Source organism: Dermacentor variabilis, chromosome 10 (genome assembly GCF_050947875.1).
Source record: "Dermacentor variabilis isolate Ectoservices chromosome 10, ASM5094787v1, whole genome shotgun sequence".
Classification (NCBI taxonomy): Eukaryota; Metazoa; Arthropoda; class Arachnida; order Ixodida; family Ixodidae; genus Dermacentor; species Dermacentor variabilis.
In genome coordinates, this window is record NC_134577.1 from 93638418 (window position 1) to 93654014 (window position 15597).

The window sequence follows — 15597 nt, forward strand, 5'->3', positions numbered from 1 at the left end:
CTGAAGTGACTGTTTGTAACGCTGACCACTTCGTGTGTTGCAAACCAGAATGTTTACGCCGCACCGTAGAGAGAATACGGTAAGTGAATACGCTTATTTGACCGACTGTCTCGTTGCTTAAGTTTTTAGTGCATTAATTTATTCGCTCCTTTATTTGTATAGCATTCTTTTCCTACTTCAGCCGTTTTGAATCTATCTATCTATCTATCTATCTATCTATCTATCTATCTATCTATCTATCTATCTATCTATCTATCTATCTATCTATCTATCTATCTATCTATCTATCTATCTATCTATCTATCTATCTATCTATCTATCTATCTATCTATCTATCTATCTATCTATCTATCTATCTATCTATCTATCTATCTATCTATCTATCTATCTATCTATCTATCTATCTATCTATCTATCTATCTATCTATCTATCTATCTATCTATCTATCTATCAACACAGTGCCCAAGTTGTTTACCTCCCTCGGCCGCTTGGTAGGTTCTCCTGGTCGAGATGCCGTCCTGGTCGTTCTATTGTCGTCATTCCAGCTTCGTGATATTACTCTTGTCATTTCGCCGTCGCCACGCAATATATCCCAACCCCATTCGCCCAAGTTATGGTAATAGCTTGAGCCAACAGGTACGGGCTCGTGGTCGTGATGCCATCGTGGTCGTTGTAGCGCTGTCATGCAGCTTTGTCATCCTACGCTCGTGATCACACCGCCATACTGTTGACGTCGTGGTCATTCAATCCTCGTCATTCGAACTTCGTAATCTTACTCTCGTTATGATGTCGTCACGCCGTCTACTCCAATTAAGTTCTTCGAATAGCTTGGGTCACTAGGTATGTGTTAAGGATCGGCACGCCGCCGCGGTCATTGATTCGTCATTACATCGTTGTCACCCGACTCTTGTGATGCCGTCGCCATTATGGTGGCATCGTCGTCACGCAGTTGTCATCACGCTGTCGTTTTATCATCGTCACTTAAGTAACGTCATCCTTTTATTACTTCTTATCTTTTATCACTTCAGTAACGTCATCTAATCTTCATGCCATCGTCCTCACAGCGCCTTCGTCGTTCCATCGACGTTATTTTTTTCGTTATTGTATTGCAATCACACTTACGTCACTCAATTGTTGTTATGGCACCCTTGTATGCCGTCGTCGTTAGTCGCTGTCATGCCTCCGTTGTCAAACCATCGTCTCGATGCCATCATAGTAGTGCCGTCATCGTCCCTCCGGCTAAGCCATCTGAATTCCCTCATGCTTCCGTCGTCAAGCCATCGTCGGCACACAGGCTTCGTGACACAGTCATCGTCACTCTATTGTAATCATACGCTCGTAGTCGTCCTCCTATTGTCCTCATGTCGTTGTCTTGTCGTCATACAGTCGTCATGCATTTCTTGTCAGACCGCAGTCGTCAAATCGTCGTCGTAGTATTGCCTGCATCGATCCATCAACCTTCATGCTTATTCGTCACTCTATCATGATCATGCTGTCATCATTCCATCGTGATTGTGCTCTCGTTGTCGTGCCATTGTCGTCGCACAGACGCTATCGTGCATCCATTGTCGCACTGTCGTGACCAGCACGTCGTAGTCATGCGATCGTCGTCGTTCTCTGTTCTTCATCCGGTTGTTGTCATACTGTGATCATCATGCCACCGTCGTCATCTTATTGTCCTCATGTCGTCGGCGTGACGCTGTCGCCGTTACGCCGCTGTCACGATTTAGGACTCAGCATGTCATGGTCGTCAAGTCGTCGTCGTCATACGCCTTTGTCGTTCCATCGTTATCATTGCTTCTTCATTAGTCTAACATCACAGCGTCAGCGTCACACATTCATCGACAGGCTTCCATGCTCATGGGCGGCCTTGGTAAGCAAGTGTCGTAGCAAAGTGGGACGATGTGGAATTATGCAGCATATTGGCCCGTGTACCTATTTATCCTTATTGCGGGGGCTGCATTTCACCCGCCAACAACTTAATTTTGTCGCTCAACGAAAGACGCGCTGGCGTTATTTGGAAATTAATCGAATATTATCTTTCAATCTACCTGTTGCGTATGTTCTCGACAAACGTTGTGTAAGCGGACTGTACGCGCGACACGAATTGTGAAGTGCTTTCTGGAAGGTACGCTGGCACCAGCGATCAGCATGGAACCTTCGACGAGTCATGTATAAAAGGCGATGCGCTTGACCTGCAGATCAGATTTTCGACAATCGCCGACTTTGCTCGTCGCTGTCGTTGTGCTTGAGCGTTACTTTGTTAGCTGTGTTAGCTGAGCAGAAGTTTTCCCAACAAAGTGTTAAACTTGTAAGTCAGTTTCGTTACTGTGTCGTTCTGCTCCGTCACTACAACGCGGCAATATAGTCGAATCAACAAATGGTTCAGAATTAGCATTACATCCGGCTAGTCCACACGGCTAGTCCCACGTCGGGACCGGCAGGTCTACCCCACTGGCATGCCGTCGTCTTCAAGCCATCGTTTTCACCCAGGCTTCATGACACAGTCGTCTTCACGACATTGTCGCCACACACTTGTCATCATCCGATTGACCTCACACCGTTGTCATGTCATCATCGTGATTGCGTCACCATCACGCATTCTTTCTCACACCATTATCGTGACGCGTCGTAGTCGTTTCATCGCCGTAATTCTAAGTTCTGCATCCGATTCTTGTCACATAGTCGTCGTCACAGCGTCGTCGTCAATCCACTGTCATGTCGTCATCACGCTGTCGTTTTACCAGTGTCATCTCTTCAGTGACGCCATTACATTATCGTTATCACGTCGTCGTCGTACCGCATTCAACAATCCGTCAATGTCATTTCTTGACTGTTTCTCAAATATACTGCCGTCATTCAATACTGATTACGCCGCCACTGTCATGCCATCGTCGTCATTGCATCGTCGTCAGACAGTCCCTGTCATGCAACCGTTGCCATACCATCGTCGCCATGCCATCCACGTCGTGCCATCATTGTTATTCCAGATTCGCCAACCGCTTGTCGTCATACATTCGTCGTCATCCAATTGGCCTTGTGTCAGAGCCGTCACGCTGTCGACTTTATATACCATCCTCATCATTTGAGAATGGTCATATGATGGTAGCCATGCCATTCTCGTCATACCACCTTTGTCATTCCATCCAATCGTTCCTTATTGGTCATTACGTACTGGCCAGCACGTTGGCGTCATAATGCCATCGTCATGCCGCCATGCTCATGCGTGACTTTGGCAAGCCAGTGCGATGTCGAAATAGGAGCACACCGGATTATGTGGCACATTGTCGAAGCAACGGAAGTCACAAAATGACCAACAACAGATGTTAAATAAACGCCAGAAATACGCTGTGTAGCTACATTGCTTTAATGCTGATTGTATTACCATCGACAGCCATCGTGAGATGAGTTATGCAGTATTTTTATTGAAAAGCAAGAAGATTGTTATCTTACAATGGTAACTGTTAGAACCATGTGAAGTGACAGACATTGAAGCCAGAGAAAGCATTAGCGAGGTTATTTGCTTTGTTTAACTGAAATGCAGAGAAAATAAGCTAAAGGATTGATGATTGATAAGCTAAAGCTTGATGAATCACCAATTAAACCAATAACTAAGCTGCATCGCCTTGCCAATTTTCTCATAGAATAAATGACTGTTCCTTATTTTCACGTAGCAGTAAAGACTAATGAAGGGTAAGACGAAGCGTCACAAGTTCAGTAATTAAGGATGAAGAGAGCTAATAATGGCAACTCAGGTGAAGAGGTGGTCTTAGGCAAACAGTGCTATTATGAAGATACAAAACGGGAGCATTGGGGGCGGTGCAAACTATACAACGAGACAAAATGTTCACAAAGCGTGTGAAGTTTCAATGTGTTCCTAGGTAAACGGGCATGCACATACAAATATTGACAGCGGGCTACGCCATAGAGGATGGCAGCTTTCCCACAGTGCACGCAAAATGTTTTCATTAACTGCACAGTAAATTGTGTCTCTCGTTAATTGCACACACATTGTTTGACGCACAATAGTGCGGCAGGCAATAAGTAGGTCGGTGCTCGACGTAATGACGTGAGCCAGGGAGAGTCACTCAGACCTTCAGTACCGAGTAATTGATTTCTGAGTGTTTCAACTGCTGATTTGTTGGCAAATATTCGATGCATTTGCTTGTGCACCTTCTAGGACAAATGACAGGGTACCACAAGATTTTCTAAACTAGAAAGATAGGGACTGATTCATCTTCCCCCGCAGTTTGGCAGCACTAGTGTTCTCTAAATCGAATGCACGTGATATGTGCAATTTACGAAAACTAAAATTTCTTTATGTGGATGATACTGAGCATTTGCAGACAAGCGTAGCGGACAGACGCTTATCATCTTCGCCACGGTCATCCTCGCGTTGCTGCGAACAGTCCGTCGAAAAAGTGAAGTCCGGGATAACGGCCGCCGTTCAGCAGTTCAACGCTAGCTATTCATACTGTTTCAAAAGTTACTACGGTATCATGCAGATAACAAAGTTTCAAATATCACATGTGAGCGTTTCTCTACATCAGCGAGATCGAAAATTCGCAGGAGCTGGTATGACGAGCTTTGGATGCCAACATTCTCCTTTCCGCAAGTGAATTAGCGTGACTAAGTCTTAAGAATGCTATCTCTGTATCACGAAGATGACTAAATGCTTACCGAGGCCTCGCCTGCCAATCCTGCTGAAAGCATCGCTTAAACTGATTCCCACATTGCGTGGGATGCGCAGAAAATTTTTCCAACTCTTCCAGAAGATTCATTTTCTTGTCGAATCTTCTTGAACCTTGGGCACCGAGTAAGGTCCCAACTCCAATTACTTTCTTAGTTCGCGAACATTTAGAGGCCGAGAAAAAGTGGTAAAAATTATGTGAACAAGAGAGTTAACCATCAATGCGATTGGTTCTCTAACGTACGCCGACCAAAAACGGAAAAAGGAAATTAAATAAATTGTAGATTGCAGAACAGGGATAAATTAACAGTAATTTTTATAGTTCGGTGCATTCAATAGAGAGTCACACAGTGCGGCAGACTCGCGAAGCAGAGCAGCGCTGTTAAGTGCCCAAAACCGTTTGGCACCGGTGCTGACTGTCTGCTGGACCGGGGAAAGCCTGAACCCTTACCGCCCTGTTCCAGCAGCAGGCCATGGAGCGGTCACGGACCATGCCTCGGCTTCGGGCACCTTCACGGCTCTCCTGCTCGTCGCCGCCCCCGCAGCAACAGCACCACCACCACCACTTGCCGGCGGCCTCCACCGCGGCCACCATCGGCTGCCACCACTCCTCGTCGGGCGCGCACACATCGTCGGGCGGGGGCCGGAGATCGGCCACGGGCAGCCGGCTGCACAAGGCTTCCAGCTTCGACCACCTGCTACCGGGATTCATCAGCTACCTGTTCTCGGGAGACGGAGACCGAAAGGCGAGTTTTGCGAAGCCCGGGAGTGGGCTGCGGGCGAAGCTGTGGTGGCCTCCGTTAATGAGCAAGACGACAATTTATTAATTAAAAAAACTGGGTTAAATTAAGCACTCCTCGACTTTGCTGGCGTTATTCTGAACTGCTGCTCTGATTAATTCCGACAGGTGAGGTTGGTCCAGATAGACGGGGACTTGAGGCAGCCATTCAGCCGTGGTTGTGCAAGAAGAGAGTGAAGTAGGTGTGGAAGTGGTGGACATAGTTATTAATGTGTGTGGTATCCGCGGCACCGCTGAGAAAAAAGAGGGACGGGGAGGGGGGAGTAGGGGTCCCTAGATCAGTAGTATGGGGAGCAGGTGTATGCGTGCTGGTGTCAGTAGTCTGCTCTGTTTGGGCTTGTCCTCTCATAGTGTTCTGCTGACGTGTTCAGTTTGAGTGTAGTTGCGGAAAAACCCTTCCCCTTTTTCTGTAGGGCACCTGTAATGGTGATCATTCCGCGCGTCCATATGAAATTAGGGCAGAGATGCTGGGAACCTATTCTAATTTATATAAGGCGAGCCGTTTGTTTTCTAGCAGTCCCGCATGGCCAGGTATACAAATGACTCCTACTGCATCATTACCGAGCGCGAAAAAGACATCGGACGGCAGCAAAAAGCACACACGACATAACTCCAGAACGAACGACACTAGCGTTCTGTCTTGCATGCTTCTCACTGTCTCAAGTCTGTAATAAGCACCAAGTATAGCCCACCTGCCTTCCCTAAATGTGCCATTTCTTCTGGTTTGTACAGAAGGAACTTCGCGGCTTGTCGTATAGTATCTTTTCTACGAATCAGTGAACACAATTTGCCTCAGGTGGGAGCAGATCCCACGCGATGCTCTATCAGGTGCGCTATACGGCGACGGCTGTCTCCTCGCCCACTTTCTCGTCTGTGTGTGTGCACGGCCATAACGACGGATGTTCACATACAACGTGAACTTTGGGAGCCGGCAACTCATTAGTAAACCAACGTATCCTACGCGAGACTAGAGGTAGCCGTACGCGAGGTCCTCGCTAAGCAAACAGCCAGAAGAGCAAGAGGGGTTTGACATGCGTTTTCTTCGTTTGCACCCTATCTCATTTCAGCTAAGTTAACAAGAAATTTTAAGAATTCACAATTTCTTCCGATGTTGGCTGCAGACAGCGAGCGTGCGTGTAAAAATATAAGTGCTGCTTTTTTTTCGGTAACGTCCGTAACCTATCGAGACGTCTTCAGCCGCATGAATTCAAGTTCATTTTCTTTTATCAAATGAAGGAGCTAGCAGCCGCATACCAGCTGCCACATTCAGAAGCTTGACGGAATGGCCGCCCGCCTCCCCCTATACCTCGGGTTTACAGTGGTAGAGAGCCTACTTGCGTTAGTGTAACGACCGCATTACAAACTTATCTTAGGCAGGCAGAAAGCAAAAAAATACAAAGGTACACCAAAAATTCCGATGAACAGAGAACAAAAACGCGGATATACGAGCTAAAGTGAACGATGAATATCTGATTTTGTTTCCACGTAGCAATTTAAAGTTGGAAATCGGAATTACCATCAGCATCATCTTCATTATCTTCATGATCACCAGGCTATTAGGTCGATTGCAGGACGACGGCCTCTCCCAGCGATGTCCATTTGCCCCCGTCTTGCGCCAGCTGACCCCATCTTAAGCTTACAGGTTTTGTAGTTCCAACCCACCGCCTAGCTCTCTGTCGTCTTCGCTTCGCTGCGCTTCTCTTGGCACCAGTGCATTAACTTTATCTGCCCCACGCATTACAACGCCCGCCAAGCTCCCTTCTTGTTTATTCACTTCCTCTGCCTACGACTCCTTTCCTTTTTTTTCGTTCGTTAGTTCTTTGGTTTCTTGCACAGAGTTGTGCAACGATTCCGCGATGAAACATGACGGTACATTCTTCGTTAGACGTTGAACTCACCCTTGGTAACTTTGATTTACCGTAAGCGAACGCTAGAATGTAGAATTAACTATGCTTGTCGTCGCTGTACAAGGTCGCTGCAAGTGCAAAGATATCTGTTTTCCTAATCATGCTATCTCAACCAGGATATCGGCTACCGCCATTCGCTCTCCAGTTCATACACCTGTAATTGTTACGCCGAACTCCGTCTGTCGCGCGCATCTTATTGCGATAGCAATTAGATGGACCCTCCAGGTGCATTTCTGCCGTCGCCATGTGTTGGTGAGCTGGCGAACGCGGTTAAATCTCGCGTTCGCCAACGAGGAACGCGGCCCGCATGCGTGCCCTCTGCTGTGGCGCGCGAGACAGGGGGGTGAGGCGAGGGAGGAGGGGCGTTCTTCTCCGGCGGCTGCTACGGTTCCTCGATGTCCTCTTCGCCCGCCGGTCCGTACAGAGTGGACACAACTGCGGCGTCTACTACGGAGTTGGTCACGCAAATCGCGGACGCCATAGTAGACGCCTTTGACGGGAGCCTTAGGGACGCGTTGCCGGCGCTCGTGTCTTGAAAGTGGTCTGCGACGTGGCTAAAGTGCGCGCCCGTGCGGGCCTCATCTTCAAAGCCATCGGTAATGTTTGCAGAGTGCGCGTAATGCCAGTAACTTCGTATGCGCTGTGCTCTCGACGTTTTGTTCGCGTTCAAGCGAGAGATGCATGAAGATCAATTCGCTCGCTGCTGCCGCGATTCCTCACTCCAGAATTCTAACAGCGAGTTGCCGTGGTCATCGAGAGGTGTGTTCGTATTTACCTGTGCGCGCATGACACCGTGCTGGTTAATTTACTTAAACCTGTTGACAGGCTAGTCAGTTTGAATCCATGATACAATGTGTAAGCGCGACTGAATAAGGACGTAGAAAGGAGCAGACACACAAAGACAGCGCTGAATCTGTCTGTTTCTTTCTACGTCCTCATTGAGCCATGCTTACATAGTCTTTCATTGCTAATTTAGTAAGCGATTGTTTACAAGTTTATACGGCTGATAAAACTACTATCCTCACTTCGTACAGCTATCAACTAAATTATTGCCACAATAGGTGCTTGGCCTTGCTGGCGGAACTGCGAATTTTTATTTTATCAGCCTCCAAGTTGCGGCCCCACTCTGCGACCCCGTGTTAGTAGTAGTAACCTCAGCGCGTGGACGTTATACTTGCGCAGACTCTTCGCCGCAAGAGCTCGGGCGGCAAGCGACTGCCGGAGATGGAGCAGACCCTCCCGCGTCGGGTGCCCTCGGTGCCGTCCGAGTACTCTTGCGAGCGTCCCGTGCCGGCGCCCCGACACTCGCTGGCGCGCAGGGACTACCAGGAGGACCCGGTCTACGCGAACCGGCAGGCGCTGCTGCGGCGAGCTGCCGCCGCTGCTGCGTCCGCCGAGTCCGGACCGGCGGCCCCCGCCGCGGACGAGGCCCCCCTCGCCGAAGAGAAGCCCGCCCAAGAAGAGGTGAGTGACAGAAGGAGAGGCCGGGAAATGCAGTGCAGAGTTTATAAAGGCTGGGTCGGGCATACGCACAGGGAAGTAAAGCACGGGGAAGGGAGGTCATGCAGACCTACACTCGAGAAAATGAGGCAGGGTATAGCGAACGTACGCCAGAGAAAATAAGGCAGGGAGGTCAAGCGGACTTACGTCCAAGAAAATACAGGAGATTAAGCAGGTGTACGTACACCCGAGAAATTCAGGAAAGAACATTAGGCAGACGCACCCCCGAGATAATGAGGAAAGAATGTCGAGCAGACGTGCACAGGAGAACATAAGGCGGGAGGTCAAGTAGACGTGCACCCGAAAAACTAATGAACGGAGATTAAGCGGGCACAAGCCAAGAAAATAAATCAAGGGTCATGCTTACGTAAACTCCCGAAAATGAAGCATATTGCAGCCAACGTGCACCAGACAAAATAAGGAAGGGAGATTAGTGTCAGACGTCCACGCGAGAAGCAAAGACAGCTGATATCAGACGTAGACCTGAGAAAATAAGGCAGAGGCAAGCTGACATACACCCATAACAATAAGGTAGGGAGGAGAAGCAGACATAAACCCTATAATATAAGGCAGGGTCAAGCCATGGCCTCCGAGATTTGCATGCGCTCGCAGACTTTGCTCCGGCCATCCCGTTCGCCACGCTCACCAGAGGGCTCTGTTAGCCGATGTGTAGAGATTCACCTAGAAAATACCGTTTGCGTTGAATGGGAAGGGATGAGGAGTGCGAAGAAAGTTCATATCAACAAGGTACTGAGGCAGGGGTGCCCTTTATCAACGCTGCTGTTTATGATGTACATGGTGAGGATAGAGCGGGCGCTAGAAGGAAGTAATATCGGGTTTAATCTCTCATACAAACAGGCGGGTACAGCAATGAAGCAGATGCTCCCAGGTTTATTTTATGCGGATGACATTGTGTTGCTAGCTTATAAGCAAAGTGATTTGCAACGTCTGGCTAATATCTGTGGACACGAAGGCAACAATTTAGGTTTGAAATTTAGTGTTAGAAAATCAGGCGTTATGGTATTCAACAAAAACAGTGAACAGACAGCGGCGATACAGGGCCAGGAAATACCTCGGGTAAAAGAATATAAATACCTTTGCATATGGATAAACGAAGACAATAGATATATGGAAACACAGGAAAAAAACAGCAACAGTGAATGGAAAGAGAAATTCAGCCATAATGAAGCACAGAGCTCTATGGGGATACAATAGGTACGAGATGCTATGAGGTATGTGGAAAGGTGTAATGGTTCCAGGACTTACTTTTGGTTGTCCTGCGGTTGTTTGCCTTAAATCAGGGGTACAATCAGGGCTCGACGGGAACCAAAGGTCAGTGGGTCGCCTCGCATCGGGCGCTCACGGAAAGACTACAAATGAAGCTGTGCAGGGTGATATGGGCTGGACTAGATTTGAAGTGATGGAAGCTCGCAGTAAAATTGAGTATGAAGAACCGCTGAGGGTATATGGAAGAAAGTACATGGGCTGGGAGAGTGTTTAGGTATCTGTACAGGAAAAACATTGCTTCACAGTGGAGGAAAACAACTAGGAAGCTTACCAGCAAGTATGCAGCCTGTAGGGTGGGCAACACAGCAACAAAGAAGGACAAGCGGAAAGTCAGAGAGGCTGAAATAATCTCATGGGTGGCTGCAATGGAAAAGAAACCAGCCATGAGCAACTACTTTAGAGGAAAAAACGAAATCAGGAAAGAAACAATTTATAATTACTCAATGGGAAGCTGATTACTTTTACTTTTCGAAGCGAGATTGGGATGCCTGAGAACACGCACCTATAAAGTGAGATATAAGAAGGAAGAAGAAGCATGTGCTTGCTGCGGTTGAGCTAGGGAAACTAAGGAGCATGTTTTATTAGAATGTGAAGACGTCTACCCAGCGGTCAATTTTCGCATCACTGGCCTCCTTGAAGCCCTTGGTTTGAGCGGGTGCAGTGGAAAAGCAAACATGTCCGCAATAGGCATCAGTAAGAGGCGATCGGAGGATTGATGGAATAAAAGTAGGGAAAGAACAAAAAACGGTGACGTGCAAAAGCACAGTTCGCAATAGCGGATCAAAAAATTTGGATGTGGAAGTTCATAGTGTTTTTTTTCTTTTTTTTATTGTTTAACCTAGGTAGGACATTAGGCAGTATAACAGCAAGAGCTTGGTGGCGCAACCCGCCGCCCCGTTCCAAAGGGGACGCACATAACATCCATCCATCCATCCATCCATCCATCCGTCCGTCCGTCCTTCCGTCCGTCCGACCGTCCGTCCGTCCAGGCCGAATTTTAGGTGGGGTGTGATCCGAAATTTTCTTGCTTTTATTTTTTCATCTTTAATATAAGTAGGACATTAGGCAATAAAATAAGAGATTGATGGCGCAACCCACCGTCCCGTCCCAAAAGGTATGCTCATAACATCCATCCACCCAAGGCGCCAGTGGAGGCCGCAGTACAAGGCAGAGCGCGCGAGATCTCCGAGTGCGCATTGACTTTTTTTCATCTCTTGCGAAACATTTTCACAGCGAAAGGAAATGAGCAGCTTCCAAATGTTCCAAATGCACTTATTTTGGCTAAGGTTTCCAAAATTAGATCATTGTAAGGATATACCTTTTGGTCTGTCTTAGTATTGCGTTATGTTATTCATGTCCGCTCCTTCGCAGCGTAAGATATCCTGATGTGGGGGGAATAGGGGTATTCTGGCATCCTTCTTTGCTCAAGAGCTATCTGGAATTGAAATTGGGCTAATTGTGGTCGCTAATGCATTCTGTGGTCCTCATCCCGTGAAAGATCGTCTTATTATTTCATCGCGCACAGACATGGATGAGCTGCGGACAAACCGAAGCAGGGCTGCTTTCTGTGTTACAAGAATCCCGTTTGAACGCTAAAGCCAGTGTGTGTAGTCAGCTGTCGCCGCCATAGGTCGCTGTGCAGTGAAGGCTGGCAGCTCTGAAGGATTTTAAAGCATTCTGACTCCTGGCAGCCGCGCCTGGCTTATGTTCTTGTATTAATTATTTGCATTAAAATACATGTCTACGCCAGTCATTTGTGTCCTTTGAATCCTGCACGTGTTTCCGGAAGCTTAGCGAAACGAAACAGTATCTGCCATCAGGATATAGTTGGTGCGGGAACGAGCCCACTCGTTACCATCCCAATTGCCACCGGAGAAAATTTTTCACAGGGAAACTGGCCACACAAGCCGTCCGATCGATATTATCTCGAGATAGGAATTCTGAAAAGGGCGTCTTATCCTCATTTGGATTTATTGTCACCGCGAGCTTGCGAATGAAAGCGCTGAGCTCGAAGGGGAATGGAAAGTGCTTATGGCATAGGTAACCAAACTCACTTATGAGTCGACTCACCCAGACTCACTCAATCTTACACTGAGCCGCTAGTTTGAGGCTGGCTGTGTAGAATTCTGATGAGTCGAGTGCGAGTGAGCCTTCAGCAAAAAATAAGTGTTCCGATTATCTTTTTTTTGACTACATGGTGAACTGGAAAATAGGTATCGCTACAATCGTTGCGCCGGCGGCGACGTAAAAACTTCATCCAAGTGGCGCGCCCCATAGCCTGAACGACTGTATCGGGAGAAACGGACCCATCACGGAACTGTGCGACCGCCGCGTTAATGGCAGCACAACGCTCGCACTTATACGTTGAACTTCCCTATTCATTGACACAAACGCACGCGCGCACACACACGAGCTTTACGTACGCGCCTGTAGCTCCAGTCCGTAGCCGTCGCAGCAGCGAAGACGCTCCGACTCGGCCGTCCAGCCACTTCCACCGCCCTCACTGCCCGGTGCTTCTCGTCTCGCTCCTGAAATTGTGTGCCCAAATTTCGCGCCTCTGCGACACGACGGAGGCAGTTTGGGAGGGAAGCGTGGGAAGCGATCGCTGGCGAGCGCCAAGCGTTGTGCGCAATGCGATCGGAGCTTTAGCTTTCACCGCGGCGCCGTAGGGTCTAGCGATGCCTGACCCTCCTCGCGAAGGTGAGCTGAGAAGGGTCAGGCGTCGTCAGACCCGGCGGGAACGGCGACATTGCGACAAGCGAGCATGTTCGGCGCCGGCAGCCCACTTTGGTCGGTTCAGTTAGTGTGAGCGTGCGCGCGACCTTCTTCCTTTGCGACGCGAGCATGCTGTTTCAACTGAGCGCTTGCGCTGCGTAAGTGAGAGGAAATGTCGCTGCCACACTCGTGGAAAAAAAATGAACAGCAACTGCTAACATATAGCGAAGCAAGATTTCTGTCTGCGCTTCAGCTAGCATCAATCGACTCATGTGCTTCAGTCAACAAGTAGCTTCAGTTTCATGCAACACAGCAGCAAAAGGCGCCTGCGCCAGAACACTCCCGCCCCCCACCCGAGAAAAGAAAGATATTCATTTGAAAACAACCGCGGAAGATCTTTCCTCTCGTCATATAGCTGTTTTCATAAGGATAGAGCTTGTTTCTTCAAAATGACTGCAGAGAAAGCGGGCTTACCTCTCTTCCGTTATGAAGCGGGAAAATTTCGCCCTGCTGTCCCTTCCGGAGTCGCCACACCACACACCACGCAGTACCGCTTGTCCTTTCTTCACTTTTTCCTACTTTTGCCGGAACGTTCGCCTGCACAGAAAGAAAATTTTTAACTGCAGAGCATACGATAAAACGTGCACGTGCATAGAATGTGGCAGGAGCAGACGAACAGAATCGCAGCCGAAGCGATAAGAGCGAAAGTTCCGCCCGTTGGCGCCACAAGTAAAGCTACTAAATAAAGATATAACTCGTCGAAAAACAAAATAGAAGAAAGCACATTTCATTTCGATGCATCATTGCATCACTTTATTGCCATGTAGGTTGAAAAGATAGAGCCACATATGCAAAAGCTATCGAATTCTCCTTTGGCTACCAGTGTCATGGCGACGCTTTATTTCCAATACCGAAGCAAGCCCCGCTGTCCACCCACCGCTAATACTGTGACCAATGCCTTGTAATATCCGAGTTCAACACCGTGATCAGACTCAAAGGACAATGGTCACGGCGATATTTGCCGTATTTGGGAAGTAGAATGAGCCGACCTTGTGCAAAGGATTTCGGGAGCAATTCAGTGTTCAACATTTTCTGAACGTTGCTACCAAACCTAGGCCTGAATGGTGCCAAAATTCTTTGTTGAATTTGGTTGGTAGACCATCGTGACCGGGAGCCTACCCCACTTTCATCACGCCTAACCCAGAATGCACTTCTACAATTGTAGTGGGCATTAGGAGACCTTCGCTAACAGAAGTTGGTAACATCGGAGCCTTAGGATAGAGAGTCTCTTACATCCTTCCCGGTAAATCTGAGTCAGAATTCTCGCTTTCTGAAAAGAGGTTCGAGAAGTAGTCGAAGAATACTCTCTCAACGGCAGAAGTGTTTTCGAAGGCGGAAAATTTTCAAAAGGAACATTAATGTCGCGAATCCACCGGCTTCGTCCTGTGCGCGCCGCGAACCCCGAGTCAATCGTGGTTTATCTCGAAGTAGGCCCTTCTGCCCGTACGAATTACCTTTCTGAGTTGATCTCAGCCACACACGATCATTCCTTGCCCGAAGTTTTTCGCGAAATTATCTGATATACTATACTATCCTATACTATACTATACTATACTATACTATACTATACTATACTATACTATACTATACTATACTATACTATACTATATGAATACTATCCTGATTCTTCAAAGCTTTTCATTTAGCTCGCATGCGAGTCTTACTTTGAGATTCCGGCCCGTTTTCCTAACCCAGTGTTGCCACACTGATCTTAAGTGATCCCACTCTAGAGGGGGGTGGTTACTGTTTGCCATTGTAGTGGAAATCTTCGCTCGAAAGATGACCTTGGCTTCTTGGTCCCTCAATACTGCCCGATCTAACCTCCAGTGATGCTCGCCTTCAAAACGAGTGTCAAGTAACCTCATGGGGTAATGATCCGAAATGTGACCCGCGTCTGCAGGAAAAGAACTAACTGTGACCGCTGCAGCTGCATGTATTGAATCCTTACTCCCGTAAAATCTATCTAGTCTCGTTGCGGATCCTCATCGTTGCCAAGTTGTAGCAAACGCTACGCCGTTATTAAGCACCAAAGAGTCATGTATATTAAAGTCATGAAGTATGCGGGACAGCTGACGCGCGTTGTCCACCGGCCTGCATTGACCTGGGGTGATATTCTGTAGGAGTCCACCTAGTGAACTGTCCATTTCGGCCGCTGCTGATTGGCTAGGGTCGCTCGTGTCCTCCTCTCTCATAGAGCTGCATCCAATCAGCAGTGCCCGAAATAGACAGTCCACTGGGTGGACTCTCACAGAATACCACCCCTGGTCACTGAACATACTGTCTAGAACACTGTTGAAATCGCCGCAGAGAATGGTCATCCAACAGATCAGGCTTCAGCGGGCGAAGGAATGTGTTCGTATATCTTTTCCGCGTAGGGGCGTATAACACACTACGCGCATGTGCAAGCCCGCAACTGAACACCTTGAGACTAGGAGGCGGCCGTCACAGTCAACGGTGTCAAACACCGCAGTAAAGTGGCCGGGATGCAGAATGACTGGACCGATCCCCCGGCTACGCGAAGATGATAAGGAAAAACAAGTCGGGAAGCTAAAGCGCTTCTGAAAATTCGTGACATCAGATAGCGAGAAAAAATTCATCTCCTGCAGGAACAACAAATCAACAAATTTTTCTCTCGCAA

The 15597-nt window shown here is 48.0% G+C and overlaps 1 protein-coding gene across 1 annotated transcript in view; it reads left to right on the top strand.

Annotated features, from left to right (window-relative positions):
- The window catches only part of LOC142559339 (tyrosine-protein kinase SYK-like), an 86573-nt gene that overhangs the window by 25718 nt on the left and 45258 nt on the right, over window positions 1–15597 (top strand). Inside the window, exons 7-8 of the mRNA XM_075670952.1 lie at window positions 5159–5437; window positions 8580–8861. Coding sequence (XP_075527067.1) covers window positions 5159–5437; window positions 8580–8861 — 561 coding nt within the window. The remainder of the gene's footprint in view (window positions 1–5158; window positions 5438–8579; window positions 8862–15597) is intronic.